The sequence below is a fragment of the Bos taurus genome, chromosome X (assembly GCF_002263795.3).
Source record: "Bos taurus isolate L1 Dominette 01449 registration number 42190680 breed Hereford chromosome X, ARS-UCD2.0, whole genome shotgun sequence".
In the NCBI taxonomy this organism is placed as follows: domain Eukaryota; kingdom Metazoa; phylum Chordata; class Mammalia; order Artiodactyla; family Bovidae; genus Bos; species Bos taurus.
In genome coordinates, this window is record NC_037357.1 from 35,079,453 (window position 1) to 35,093,436 (window position 13,984).

Sequence of the window (13,984 nt, forward strand, 5' to 3'; positions counted from 1 at the left end):
TTCCCAGGTCTGCGGGGCGTCAAGTTAAGGACCCTGAGGAGGGACTAAAAGACCCTGGGCCCCAGAGAAGCCCATCTCTGTTGTCAGTCCAGGGCGACCGTGGAGTAGGATGAGCACAACACGCATGCGCTGACTTCCTGACATCCGGGTCTCAGACTGGGGACCTGGTATAAGGGGCGGACTTCCTGACATCCGGGTCTCAGAGAGACCGGGGCCATGGTGTGAGAAGCCGGGCCTGAGGTACGGAGAAGACAGAGTCCAGGTCCTAGCGGGGGTCAAGGTGAGGCCCCTGAGGGAGGAGTGAGGGGAGCCGCACCCCAGAGGGGACCCTGGTAGTCCCCGGGTGGAACGACCATGTGCAGCATAGCCTGACATCGGGTCTCAGAGAGACTGGGGACCTTGTGAAAGTTGCGGGGGTCTCAAAATGGCAGACGGGACAATCCGCAGTCCTGCCTGGAGTCTAGGTTCCATGTGAGGAATGACTGAGGTGGTTATACCGCAATAGGGAGGCAGGGATCCTGGCCCTTGTGGGGGCTCATGGAGGCCCTGGAACGGGGTGAGCCAGGGTGAGCATTTTCTTGACCTCTGGCTTAGGGCCTCGGGAGGTGACGTGTTTGGGCAGAGGGCGGAGGCTTCAGGTCTGCTGAGGGTGGACTCCCCGGACCCCGAGGGAGGACTGAGTAGACCCCCGCCCCTGTGGTCAGTGCTGGGAGGCCTGGCAGGACATGAGAAGAAGCTGAGGCCCAAGCATCTCCCCAACCTAGGACTCGCGGGAGGCCCTGGGCAGGTGCAGCCGCATGTGGGGCCCTTCAGTGCTTTCTCTCCAGATTCGGGTCTTGTTCTGAGAGTTTCCCTGCAGGTCCCCAAAGGGGAGGGTCCAGGCCGGCCAGGGGAAAGGTGAGCACTACAAGGGATCCCCGAGGGGACCTCCTACTGTACAATGGGGGGACCTCACAGATTCCACCCCTCCTACCATCACAGAAGGCGTAAGTCTGTGCCACAGTCTACCCCCAAGGTGCCCCCTCCATTTCTCTCACAGGGGCTCCAGGAACCAGAAGGTGAAGGCAGAGGTCTGAGGCCAGTGTCCTGAGGTCAGAAAGCAGAGGAGGTCTAGGCAGTGCCAGGAGTCAAGGTGAGTTGTTTCCTCTGAGTGTGCACCAGGGACTCCCTATTCCAGAACAGAGGGGACCCCACAAGGCCCTAATTCCCCTGCTGTGTCAGCCCCGGAACCTTAAGCTGTGCTGGCTGCACCCTAGGGAGCCACCTCACATCCTCCTTCAGGTAGCCAAGGGGTCAGGCCGCTCAGCAGGAGCTCGTCTATGAAGCCCGAGAGCACCCCTCAAGAGGAGACCTATAAGTGGCCTGAGTCAGACGTCCCAGGGTGGGTTTCTCAGCCAAGGCTGCTCACAAACCCCCTCTCCCACAGGCCTGTGGTCCCCATCTGTCCCCCTTCCTCACTTCTGTCTGCAGTTCGATGCCAGTCATCATGCCTGGGATGCATGAGCTCCGCCTGCCTGAGAGATTCTTTCAGAATCTAGGAGAGGATGAGGATCTGATGGAGGCACAGTTCGTTTGGAGTGAGGAGGAGGAGGAGGAGGAAGAAGAGGAGGAGCAGCAGATGGAGGAAGAGGAGCAGATGGAGGAAGAAGAGCAGGTGGAGGAGGTGGAGGTGGTGGAGGTGGTGGAGGTGGTGGAGCAGGTGGAGGAAGGAAATGCAGCTTCCTCTTCCTCCTCTCTCCCGGTCTGGGGCACCCTGGAGGAGATGGCTGCTGCTGAAACAGCCAGTCTCCCCCAGAGTCCTGTGGGTGTCTGCCTCTCTCCCACTGCCATGGCTGACACTCCAGGGAGCCAATCTGAAGACCATGGCCCCAGCGGGCAAGATGAAGTGCCAAGCACCTCGCATGACCACGAAGATGCCAGCTCCTCACTCCAAGATGCACTACAGGTGAAGAAGAATGAGCTGGCACAATTCCTGCTCAATAGGTATTTTGCCAGGGAGCCGACCACAAAAGCAGAATTGCTGAGTAGTGTCCTCAGAGATTACCAGGACCACTTCGTGGTGGTCCTCGGTCAAGCCTCAGAGTACCTGCAGCTGGTCTTTGGTTTGGAGGTGAAGGAGGTGGACCCCAGTGAGTACACCTATATCCTGGTCCCCACCCTGGGCCTCACCCTCAATGAGATGCTGAGGGATGAGCAGAGGTTGCCCAAGGCTGGCCTCCTGGTGATAGTCCTGTGCCTGATTGCTGTGGAGGTCAACTCCGCTCCTGAGGAGGCGATCTGGGGCGCACTCAGTAGGATAGGGGTGTATCCTGGGAGTGAGCACTACATCTATGGGGAGCCCAGGGAGCTGCTGACCCAAGTGTGGGTGCAGGAAGGTTACCTAGAGTACCGGCAGGTGCCTGACAGCAACCCTGCTTGCTCTGAGTTCCTGTGGGGTCCCCGGGCCTATGTGGAGACCAGCAAGTCTGAAGTCCTGGAGTATCTGGACAGAGTCAGTTGAAAAGGTCCAAGTTCCTTCCACCCCCTCTGCAGAGGCTGCGAGGGAGGAGAAAGGGGAACTCTGAGCCAGAGAAGCAGCCAGGCTCCTTCCAGGCCCACGTCCAACAGCTTGTCCTGGGAGCAGGAAGGGAGGCTGATCTTTCCCTCTGTGACTGAAGAGGGAGCAGTAAGCCTTCTTAGCAGTGAGGACTTGGGCCCATTGGGGGAACCTGGTATGTGGCATCTTTGTGTTCCTTTTCTCTACAATGACATGGGGACTCACCTCTATTTTCTTTAGGAATTTTTCAAGTATTACTGCTTTTTAATAGAAGGCTTAATGAGTTTCAGTGTTTAACTGTCAGTGACATTGATCACACCATGTTTGTACTTACCCATTTCAAGAACAAGAGTTTTGCTATTTTGTAAAAGGAAGTTAGGAACTCTTCCATTTTATTTCATGGTTTTGAACAAGATAATATGGAATTAGAATGATTTTGGAAATGTGAACTTACTTAGTAGTTACATAGTTGGTGGAAGAAGTCTAAAATAAAAAGTGATTGTAGTGAAGTCTTGCTTCTTATACTTTTTGTCTATCATTTTGTACAGCTAAGCTGTCTCTGTTTATTTGGATTTTCCCGGGTTATTTAAGGTATGATAAAATTGATCTGAGTTCATGTTGATCTCACGTGTATTTGTACTTATCCAATTCAAGACTGAGGTTTGCTATTTGTAAAATCAATTAAGAAGCCTTCAGTTATGGTTTGTGATCCCAAATTAGATAACATAGCATTGGAACAGGAATTTACTTGGAAATGTGAAAGTAATAGCAGTATAATTAATGGGGTCAAGAAATAGAGAAATAAAAGTAAATGGTTGTTAATTATTGAATTCTTATCCTCTTTTTCTGTCATTCTGTAAAATTAAAATATATATGTACAACCTGGATTTGTTTGGCTTATTTAATAAAGTAGAAAATCTGAATGAATAAGCCTCTGCTCACTGGCTCATTTATTCCCAAGACCTTCACAGAGCCTGTGCTCTGTGGAAGGCCCTGTGTTAGCAGTGGGGACACTGGGAGAAGCAGGACACCCCCACACCTAGAGCGATGGTCTAGGAACTGCAGTCACAGAAGGAAAATGGAGAGATGTCCCCTAATCCCACAGAACAGGGCAACATGGGGCGAGGTGGCGGGGCTCCAGAAGGAGCACTTGAGTGTCAGTGCCAGAGCCAGGGCAGTTTGGGGCTTTGGGAAGCTGGAGTTCCTGTGAAAGATGACTATGAGAGGTGATTGTGATGAAGCTCAGTGGTGGCAGCCCTCAGACCTGCAAACTGTGTGTCTTGGGGGTGAGGGGAAAGTCTGAAATGGATCTTTGCTATGAGGTGTCCTTTTGGAGGGCTTCCTTGTGCCTCAGCTGGTAAAGAATCCACCTGCAATGCAGGAGACCTAGGTTCAGTCCCTGGGTTGGGAAGATCCCCTGGAGACAGAAAAGGCTACCCACTCCAGTATTCTGGCCTGGAGAATTCTGTGGACTACAGTCCTTTTGGATCCTGGGTAAACCCCAAAAAGATCTCATCCTGGGGCAAGAAGGGGCCCTGACTCTTGTCGCATTGCTGCTGACCACAGGGACAAAGTAGGTGTTTTCTACTCTCCATCTGCTAGAATTTCTTCTTGGTATGTGGTTACATTCCTTGAGAGTGATGCCAAGAAGTCCGTGGACAAGCACTGTTGTCCCTGGTCTGGGAGAGCCAGAGTCCATGGCATTATTATTAGGTAATCTTGAGAGTATTAGGGGCAACTCAAGCAGTGTATAGATTTTTGGTGGAGGTAGAATTAGTGAAAATCATAGTTTGGATGGAAGAGCAGCTGGGAGGGAGAGAAGGAGTTGGTTCTTGACAAATTGTAGAAGCTTTGAGTTGCACCCAGCTGGGGAAGACTCCTCCATGCCTGAATTAAGTAGTAGATCCTCAAGGAAGGAGATTGTGTTCAGTTTTATTAATAAAACAAAGTTTCTGGCTAAATTAGCATTCTCTGTCATATTGTGTTGCATGCTGTCTGAGATATCTTAGGTAACAGCAACAACAAAATTTCCCAGAGCTCAGAGTTGTGAAATTGAGATCCAAATACTAGTACAAATAACTGCTAATCATAAAGATCAAACCAGGTTCTGTGTGAGGTGCTTTATTTATATCCTTGCAGTCCTACAGACAGGGCTCCTCATACCTGTTTGCTGCACAGATGAAGAACTGGGGCCCCAGGGTTTGGGCATCTTCCCAGGATCACATGCTATTAAGGACCAGGGTGGGGTCAGGGTGCCATAACAGAATATCACAGATTGTGTGTAGCTGAAGCAACAGATGTTTATTTCTCACAGCTCTGGAGCCTGGGAAGCCAGAGATCAAGATGGCTTGATGGTTGGTACCTTGTGTGAACTCTCTACCTGGCTTGTGCATGGCCACCTTCTCACTATGCCCTCACATGTCAGGAGGGAGAGAGAGAGAGAGAGAAGTAGGTTCTGTGGTGTCACTTTGTATCTCTGATCTCATGTTGAGGGCCCTACCCTCATAACCTCATCTAAACATCATTATGTCCCAAAGGCTCCATCCCCAAACACATCACGTTGGGGATTAAGCTTCAACATATGAATTTTAGGGGGACACTATTGAGTCCATAGCATCTCCCTTGTAGATGAGGAAAGACCATGAAACAAACATCTACTAAGGCTGAATTCCTAAAACTTTAGAATATTCCTACTAGGTGAAAAATGCTTCCTTAATGGACACGCCAGCTTCAATTTAAAAAGAGCAAGTAACCATCCTTCTTCTGTCTCTTGTCTGATACATGCCTCACAGGAAATCCCTGATTTTCAGTGTGCCTAATGGCGCCTGTGCAGGTGCTCAGGCAAGTTCAGCCACGTGGAGGGTAACAGAGACTTGGGCTGAGATTGTTCTTGCATCAAAAGAAAAGAGAACATTCTTGCTTAATGAGATTATAGACAGAAATTGCCATAAGTCAATGTGCAGGCCTGACCCTGCCTCCTCCCATCCCTAGCAGCCTTCTTGGGCACCATCAGAGTTTAGTACACAGTAGGTACTGGTATAGCTGTCTTTAGATTCCTCTCTGGTGCAAAAAAACCTATCACAACTCTAACCTCTACTTTCTGGGGTCCGAGGGCTTAGGCTGAGTGGGCAGGTACCTGGTGGGCCAGCCCATGATCTTTTCAGAGGGTGAAGCACTTGGCACCATGGCACCTGGAAGACCCTCTTGTAGTGAGGGTACAGCTTCAGGAGGGCATAGGGTCATTTGCTGGCTTGGCACTCTGTGGGCATTTTCACATCTGGCAGCCTGGGAGGGAGTCAAACAAAATCCCAAGGTTGAAAGATACAAGATCAACACATAAAATTTACTGTATTTACATACAACTACAATTTTAAAAATTAGAAACCAAAAATTTTAAACACCATTTTCTGATGAGTTATGATGAGTATTATTTACTCTGATTTCTTTATTTTAATTAATTAATTTATTTTAATTGAAGGCTAATTACTTTACAATATTGTAATGGTTTTTGCCATACATCAACATGAATCAGCCATGGGTGTACATGTGTCCCCGATCCTGAACACCCCCTCTTACCTCCCTCCCCATCCCATCCCTCAGGGTCATCCCAGTGCACCGGCCCTGAGCACCCTGTCTCATGCATCGAACCTGGACTGGAGATCTATTTCACATATAGTAATATACATGTTTCAGTGCTATTCTCTCAACTCATCCCACCCTTGCCTTCTCCCACAGAGTCCAAAAGTCTGTTCTTTGATTTGTGTCTCTTTTGCTGTCTCCCATATAGCATCACTGTTACCAACAATCTTTCTAAATTCCATATATATGCGTTAGTATACTGTATTGGTGTTTTTCTTTCTGACTTACTTCGCTCTGTATAATAGGCTCCAGTTTCATCCACCTCATCAGAACTGATTCAAATGCTCTGATTTCTGTGATGAGTATATGTTGCTTCTATAGTGATCAAATAGATTCTTAAGTTATTATAAAATATTTAAGTTTTAGAAGGCTTTCCTTTCAGCTGAAAAGTTATGTGCCCAGAGATATCCACCAAGTTTCATTTCATATGTAACAAGAAATCTTACAAATAATCTCCATTAATATATTAATTTCCTCTTCAGAAAAAACTTACCATTTTCCAAAATTGCAATATTTAGGTATAAATCTAACAAGACATGCACAAGATCTATGTGTTGAAAGCTACAAAATGCTAATGAAAGAAATCGAGACATAAATAAATAGTAAATAAATAGAGATAAGTATCATAGACTGGTCAACTCAATGTAGTGATGATGTCTGTTTTCACTAAATTGATCCATACATTTAAAACAATGTCAATCAAAATTCCATCAGAATTTCTTTTGTAGATATAAACAAGCTGATTCAAAAAGTTTATGGAAGGACAAAAAACAAATTAATGGAAGGGCAAAAGAACAAGAATAGCTAAAACAATTATGAAAAAGTAGAATAGCTGCTTGCTCAGTGCCACCATGGCCAGGAATCAACTAGAGTATGTCAGCCCCATTTGAGGCTTGCAGTGGGGTGGTTCCATGTGGAACCCAGTGGAGCCAATGGTACAAGACCTCGAAGGAGGTGTTCACTGAAGTTCAAGCACCACTAGACACTCACGCCCAGGATATCCAGTGTGGCCTGAAGAGCAAGCATGTGGCACTGGCCATGGGTGGCCACAGGATCCTCAAGGTAGTGGCAGGGCAAACTCTTTGACTCTACAATAGCTGATGAGGGAACATGGACTCTGGAGGATAGAAAAATGATCCATATTGTTTTTACAAAGATGAGGAGAGATGCAAAAAATTGTTGGACTTATCTTCCAGAATATGAATATACAGCTCACCCTTGGGTTCAAGACCAAATGCAGAGAAAACTTACATTAGGGAGATTCCAGAAAGAAAATCCTGGTTTTGACTTCAGCGGAGCAGAAATCTCAGGAAACTACACTAAAGGTGGACCAGATTTCTCGAATCATGAGAAATAACTGATCTTCTTGCTGCATTTTGTGGATCCTAGCAGATGTTGCCAATGTAATCAGAGGAACTGATTATGTGGTGGAAGGAAAATGTGGATGCTTAGTTAACAAATTGCAAAATACATTTAAATATGGTTCTAAAAATTGCATTCAAATATGATTTACATAGGAAACATCTTAAATACTGTGGGAACTATTCTATTGATACATGGCAACTTTTCTTTTGGACTTGTTTTTGCTCAGCATGATGTTTGATATGCTGCATTTTACTAATTTCATATTTAACCTGTATTTTTAATATGAAAAGTTTTAAGGTATAGATCATGTAAAATGACAGGGTGCTTTCAGGGAAAATTAAGTTTTTCTTTCAATAATTGTGATGCAGGAATTATGTTCAATAAACTTTTCTAAATAGGAAAAAAAAAGTAGAATAAAATTCTACTTTTTTAAAATACCTGATTTTAAGAAAAGGTTGTAGTAATCAATGTATACCTATGGATGATTCTTGCTGATGTTTGACAGAAAACAACAGAATTCTGTAAAGCTATTATCCTTCCATTAAAAGATAAATAAAAATTTTTAAAAAATATTCTGTGTTATGTTGAGGTATGTTCCTTCTATTCCTGCTTTCGGGAGAGTTCTTATCATAAATGGATGTTGAATTTTGACAAAGGCTTTCTCTGCATCTATTGAGATAATCATATGGTTTTTATTTTTCAATTTGTTAATGTGGTGTATAACATTGATTGATTTGCAGATATTGAAGAATCCTTGCATCCCTGGGATAAAGCCCACTTGGTCATGGTGTATGATCTTTTTAATGTGTTGTTGGATTCTGATTGCTAGAATTTTGTTAAGGATTTTTGCATCTATGTTCATCAGTGATATTGGCCTGTAGTTTTCTTTTTTTGTGGGATCTTTGTCAGGTTTTGGTATTAGGGTGATGGTGGCCTCATAGAATGAGTTTGGAAGTTTACCTTCCTCTGCAATTTTCTGGAAGAGTTTGAGCAGGATAGGTGTTAGCTCTTCTCTAAATTTTTGGTAGAATTCAGCTGTGAACCAACCTAGATAGCATATTCAAAAGCAGAGACATTACTTTGCCAACAAAGCTTCGTCTAGTCAAGGCTATGGTTTTTCCTGTGGTCATGTATGGATGTGAGAGTTGGACTGTGAAGAAGGCTGAGCACCAAAGAATTGATGCTTTTGAACTGTGGTGTTGGAGAAGACTCTTGAGACTCCCTTGGACTGTAAGGAGATCCAACTAGTCCATTCTGAAGGAGATCAGCCCTGGGATTTCTTTGGAAGGAATGATGCTAAAGCTGAAACTCCAGTACTTTGGCCACCTCATGCGAAGAGTTGACTCATTGGAAAAGACTCTGATGCTGGGAGGGATTGGGGGCAGGAGGAGAAGGGGACTACAGAGGATGAGATGGCTGGATGGCATCGCTGACTCGATGGACGTGAGTCTGAGTGAACTCCGGAAGTTGGTGATGGACAGGGAGGCCTGGCGTGCTGCAATTCATGGGGTCGCAAAGAGTCGGACACAACTCAGCGACTGATCTGATCTGAATAAAGAATTGGGTTTATATTTTATTTTAATCTCATTCATTATGCACTGTCAACTTATTAAACCATAATACAAAATAAGAGATTTAAATGAATTTTAATTATGGAAGCAATACTGACATTACACCTTCTTTAGTAAAGAAATCAAAATGCTGTTTACCACCGATATCCCCTCTGGCCATCTCTCTCTTTGTTGCTGACAAGTAAATCTTTCCTCCACACTTTTCCATGTGAATTTATAAGTAGAGGTTCTGATAACAACTGCACAATGTTCAGTGGACATTATTTTTGTTTTTTTTTAAACATACAGGTATTATACTTTGATTATCCCTGTGTACTTTATTATGTTTTTATTCAAAATATATCTTAGTCATTTATATCACAGTAGATGTGCCACATGTATTTAACATTAAAATTTCTTCCTAGTTTTCCTTATAAAAACATAACATATCTTATTTCTATTCTATTTTCAAATATTTAGGTCATTTCTATTTTTTTTTAATGGAGACAAATCTGCAATGAATGTCTTTGTGTAGTTTCAGGGGAAGTTGCTCTGGGTTGCACATCAAAATTTTTATTTTGCACAAACTTTATTTTTATGAAGTTGATGAGTGGAGATAGTATCTCATTGTTTATTCTGCATTACTCTGATTTTAAGGAGATTGTGTATTTTCATACACATCTGATTGGCTACTAATACCTTCCTTTCTATGCATTGCCTAGTGAAATGCATTGTTCTTTTAGAAAACTGGGCTATATATCTTGAAATTATTGACTTATAGGATTTACATTTATCTAATTTTGTCACTGTTTTGCTTCTAATTTATTTGTTTTTAATTGGAAGATATTTTCTTTACAATATTGCATTGGTTTTTGCCATACATCACCATGAATTAGGCATAGAGACAGGGGTCATTTTGCATTTTTTAAAATATTTTTTCCATGTGGGATTTTATCATGCAGAAAATTTAAATGTACTATATGATTCTTTATGAATCTGCTTCAGTACTTTGCTTTATAAATTTCCTATACTATGATAGAAATTCTTTCTAATTATTTTTCAAACACTTTTTCTAATTTTGCTTGATACATTTATACTTTTCAATTATCTGGAATATAATCTTTTTATGTGCCCTATGAGGTGCTTTTTTTCCCTCCAGAGAGTAATTCAAAGTCCTCACACCCAGTTACTGAAAAGTCCATTATTTTACATCAACTTGAAATTTCAATACAGCATAGACTAAATTTCAACATATTTATATGTTTACTTATTGACTATGTTCACGTGAAGCAATTTGTCTTTAACAATTACTCTTTAATTGCCATAGTTTTATAATATGCTTCAATTCTGAAAGTTATGCCTTTCTTTTGTGTACTTTCTTTTAAAAAGTTAGGTTAACTATGTTGGTTATTAACTGTTTCTGAACTTCGACGACCCAGAGGGATGGTACAGGGAGGGAGGAGGGAGGAGGGTTCAGGATGGGGAACATGTGTATACCTGTGGTGGATTCATGTTGATATATGGCAAAACCAATACAATATTGTAAAGTTAAAAAATAAAATAAAATAAATTAAAAAAAATATTCTGTGTTATTGATTAAAGGGTAGACACACTAATCAGTGGAGCTGATTAGCGAGTCCAGAAATAAACTTCACTGGGCAATGAAGAATTTGGGAAACAAGAAACGGGATCATAACTTATGTTAAGAATGTAGAGGTTAAGGTGATATTTGTTGGCGGTGCTGGAAACCCAGACAGTAAGTTTAGAAGTTAGTGTATTGGACAGAATGGGGTCCACACAGATAGGTGTCTGTGCAGGAGCATAAGGTCCATGTCTGAAGAAGGGTCTTCCAGGACAGAGCCTTCCCAGCTGTGGTCAGGAAGTCTTCGGAGTGCTGTGGCTGAGTGTCAGAGTCAACTTCTGTGAGGGGGTAGGCAGAACTCTGGGATTACAGTCCTCACTTCCACCAGAGTGTTCAGCCTTGTTTATATTTGTGAAGTGGATTTCTGTGGAAGGCTTAACTTGGAATAAGAGGTTCCACATCTAAAATTTTGACAGCCACTATCCACTAGATAAATGATGCAATGATGCATCATATCATAGAATTCCAGCCTTCAAGTACCTGAGCCCAAGGTTGTCTTCAGGTCTCTGATCTATTTATCCTGAACAACTTTTTTTACCAAAGATCTGCCAACTGCCTAAAACTCACACATTAGGCTTGAGGAGATAAGTTCCTGCATATTGGGGGATGTGGTGAGAGGTTGTAAGCTCAGTCTTGGCAATGACTATCAAGAGCAAAGTCCTAAAAGTGTCCTGACATAACAAGTATAAGATGGAAATGTCATTATTATAACTGTATAGTGTATTCCATGGGGTCACAAAGAGTCAGACATGACTGAGAGGCTGAACAACAACAATACATGAGCCACAAATACACAGAAAAAATAATTTAAATACAAGAAAACTTTCTCCCATTTAAGTCTTTCCTAAATTTAATCTTAGTGCACCTTTAGTTTCCAGCTGTGTTTGCAGAAGAGGAGATGGCATCTTATAGCATGTAAGCCACTATCTAAGCAACAGTCTTTTTTTAAAAAAAAATTCTTTTCTGTTATGGTTTATCACAGGATATTGAATATATTTCCCTGCGCTCTACAGTAGAACCTTTTTGTTATCCATCCTACATGTAATAGTTTGCATCTGCTAATCCCAAACTCCCAATCAACTCCTCCCCTATCCCCTTCACCCTTTGGAACCACAGGTCTGTTCTCTGTGTTCACAAGACTATTTTTGATTTGTATTTTTCTGAGAGTTCCAGAAAAACACCTATTTCTGCTTTATTAAGTACCCCAAAGCTTTTCACTGTGTGGATCACAACAAACTATGGAAAATTCTTCAAGAGATGTGAATCCCAGACCACCTTTCTTGCCTCCTGAAAAATCTGTATGCAGATCAAGAAGCAATAGTTAAAAACAGACATGGAACAACAGACTGCTTACAAGTTAGGAAAGGAGTACATCAAGGCAGTATATTGTCACCCTGCTTATTTAACTTCTATGCAAAGTACATCATGCAAAATGCTGGGCTGGATGAAGCACAAGTTGGAATCAAGATTTCTGGGAGAAATATCAATAACCTCAGATATGCAGATGACACCACCCTTATGGCAGAAAGCAAAGGAGAACTAAAGAGCCTCTTGATGAAGGTAAAAGACAAGAGTGAAAAAATTGGCTTAAGACTTAACATTCAAAAAACGAAGATCGTGGCATCTGGTCCCATCACTTCATGGCAAATAGATGGGGAAACAGTGCAAACAGTGGCTTTGGGGGGCTCCAAAATCAGTGCAGATGGTGACTGCAGCCATGAAATTAAAAGATGCTTGCTCCTTGGAAGAAAAAATATGACCAACCTAGACAGCATATTAGAAAGCAGAGGCATTATTTTGCCAACAAAGGCCTGTCTAGTCAAAGCTATGGCTTTTCCAGTAGTCACGTATGGAGGTGGGAGTTGGACTATAAAGAAAGCTGAGTGCTGAAGCATTGATTCTTTTGAACTGTGGTGTTGGAGAAGACTCTTGAGAGTCCCTTGGACAGCAAGGAGATCCAACCAGTCCATCCTAAAGGAAAGCAGTCCTGAATGTTCATTGGAAGGACTGATGCTGTAGCTGAAGCTCTAATACTTTGGCCACCTGATGTGAAAAACTGACTCATTTGAAAAGATCCTGATGCTGGGAAAAATTGAAGGCAGAAGGAGAAAGGGACCATAGAGGATGAACGGGTTGGATGGCATCACTGACTCGATGGACATGAGTTTGAGCAAGCTCTGGGAGTTGGTGATGGACAAGAAGGCCTGGGGTGCTGCAATCCATGGGGTTGCAGTCGGACACGACTGAGTGACTGAACTGAACTGAATAATTAGCAATGTAGAGCATCTTTTCACATAAGCAACCATCTTTTTAACTTAAACCTATGGTCTCCAATGATCCCTGTTAATGCAGCCTAACATGATATCCAGCCCAGGCCCCTCTGCTGATAGGCATGTTTCCTACTGCCCACTGGACAGACCCACATGGTCACCTGGCAGAAGCTCAAGGTCGACATAGCCCACATCCTTTACACCTTTCCTCATCAACTAACAACCACCTCTTCCTCAGTCTCAACCGAGAGTAATAGCTTCTACCTAGTAAGAAAACTCAGAATTCAAGGTCATTATAGACTCTTCTCACCATGTCATGGTTTGTAACTCCCTGAAACTCTCTCCCAGAGATTAAATTGCCAACACCCATTGGATCATCGAAAAAGCCCGAGAGTTCCAGAAAAACATCTACTTCTGCTTTATTGGCTATGTCAAAGCCTTTGACTGTGCAGATCACAACAAACTGTGGAAAATTCTTCAAGAGATGGGAATACCAGATCACCTGACCTGCCTCTTGAGAAGTCTGTATGTAGGTCAAGAAGCAACAGTTAGAACCAGACATGGAACTACAGACTGGTTCCAAGTCAGGAAAGGAGTACATCAAGGCTGTATATTGTCACCCTGCTTATTTAACTTACATGCAGAGCACATCATGAGAAACGCTGGACTGGATGAAGCACAAGCTGGAATCAAGATTGGCAGGAGAAATATCAATAACCTCAGATATGCAGATGACACCACCATTATGGTAGAAAGTGAAGAAGAACTAAAGAGCCTCTTAATGAAAGTGAAAGAGAAGAGTGAAAAGGTTGGCTTAAAACCTAACCCAAATCAACCTTAAAACCCAGAAAAAAAAAGATCATGGCATCTGGTCCCATCACTTCATGGCAAATAGATGGGGAAACAGTGGAAACAGTGGCAGATTTTATTTTTTGAGCTCCAAAATCACTGCAGATGGTGACTACAGCCATGAAATTAAAAG

At 43.1% G+C, this 13,984-nt stretch overlaps 2 protein-coding genes across 2 annotated transcripts; both read left to right on the forward strand.

The window, feature by feature from the left end:
• The first annotated feature begins 212 nt into the window (after positions 1 to 212).
• Positions 213 to 3,416, forward strand: LOC525400 (melanoma-associated antigen 4). Its single transcript, XM_005227628.5, has 3 exons — positions 213 to 280; positions 1,040 to 1,132; positions 1,471 to 3,416. The coding sequence occupies exon 3, from the start codon at positions 1,475 to 1,477 to the stop codon at positions 2,498 to 2,500; it is 1,026 nt and encodes a 341-aa protein (XP_005227685.3). The 5' UTR covers positions 213 to 280; positions 1,040 to 1,132; positions 1,471 to 1,474; the 3' UTR covers positions 2,501 to 3,416.
• A 3,550-nt stretch (positions 3,417 to 6,966) lies between these two features.
• On the forward strand, positions 6,967 to 7,532 carry LOC783731 (nudC domain-containing protein 2-like). Its single transcript, XM_059883741.1, is given in 2 exon segments — positions 6,967 to 7,237; positions 7,239 to 7,532. Coding segments are annotated over 2 exon segments (483 nt in total). The 5' UTR covers positions 6,967 to 7,048.
• The last annotated feature ends 6,452 nt before the right edge of the window (positions 7,533 to 13,984 follow it).

Coding starts and splice junctions, on each gene's coding strand:
- LOC525400 (XM_005227628.5), top strand. CDS start 1,475: ATGCCAGTCATCATGCCTGGGATGCATGAGCTCCGCCTGCCTGAGAGA.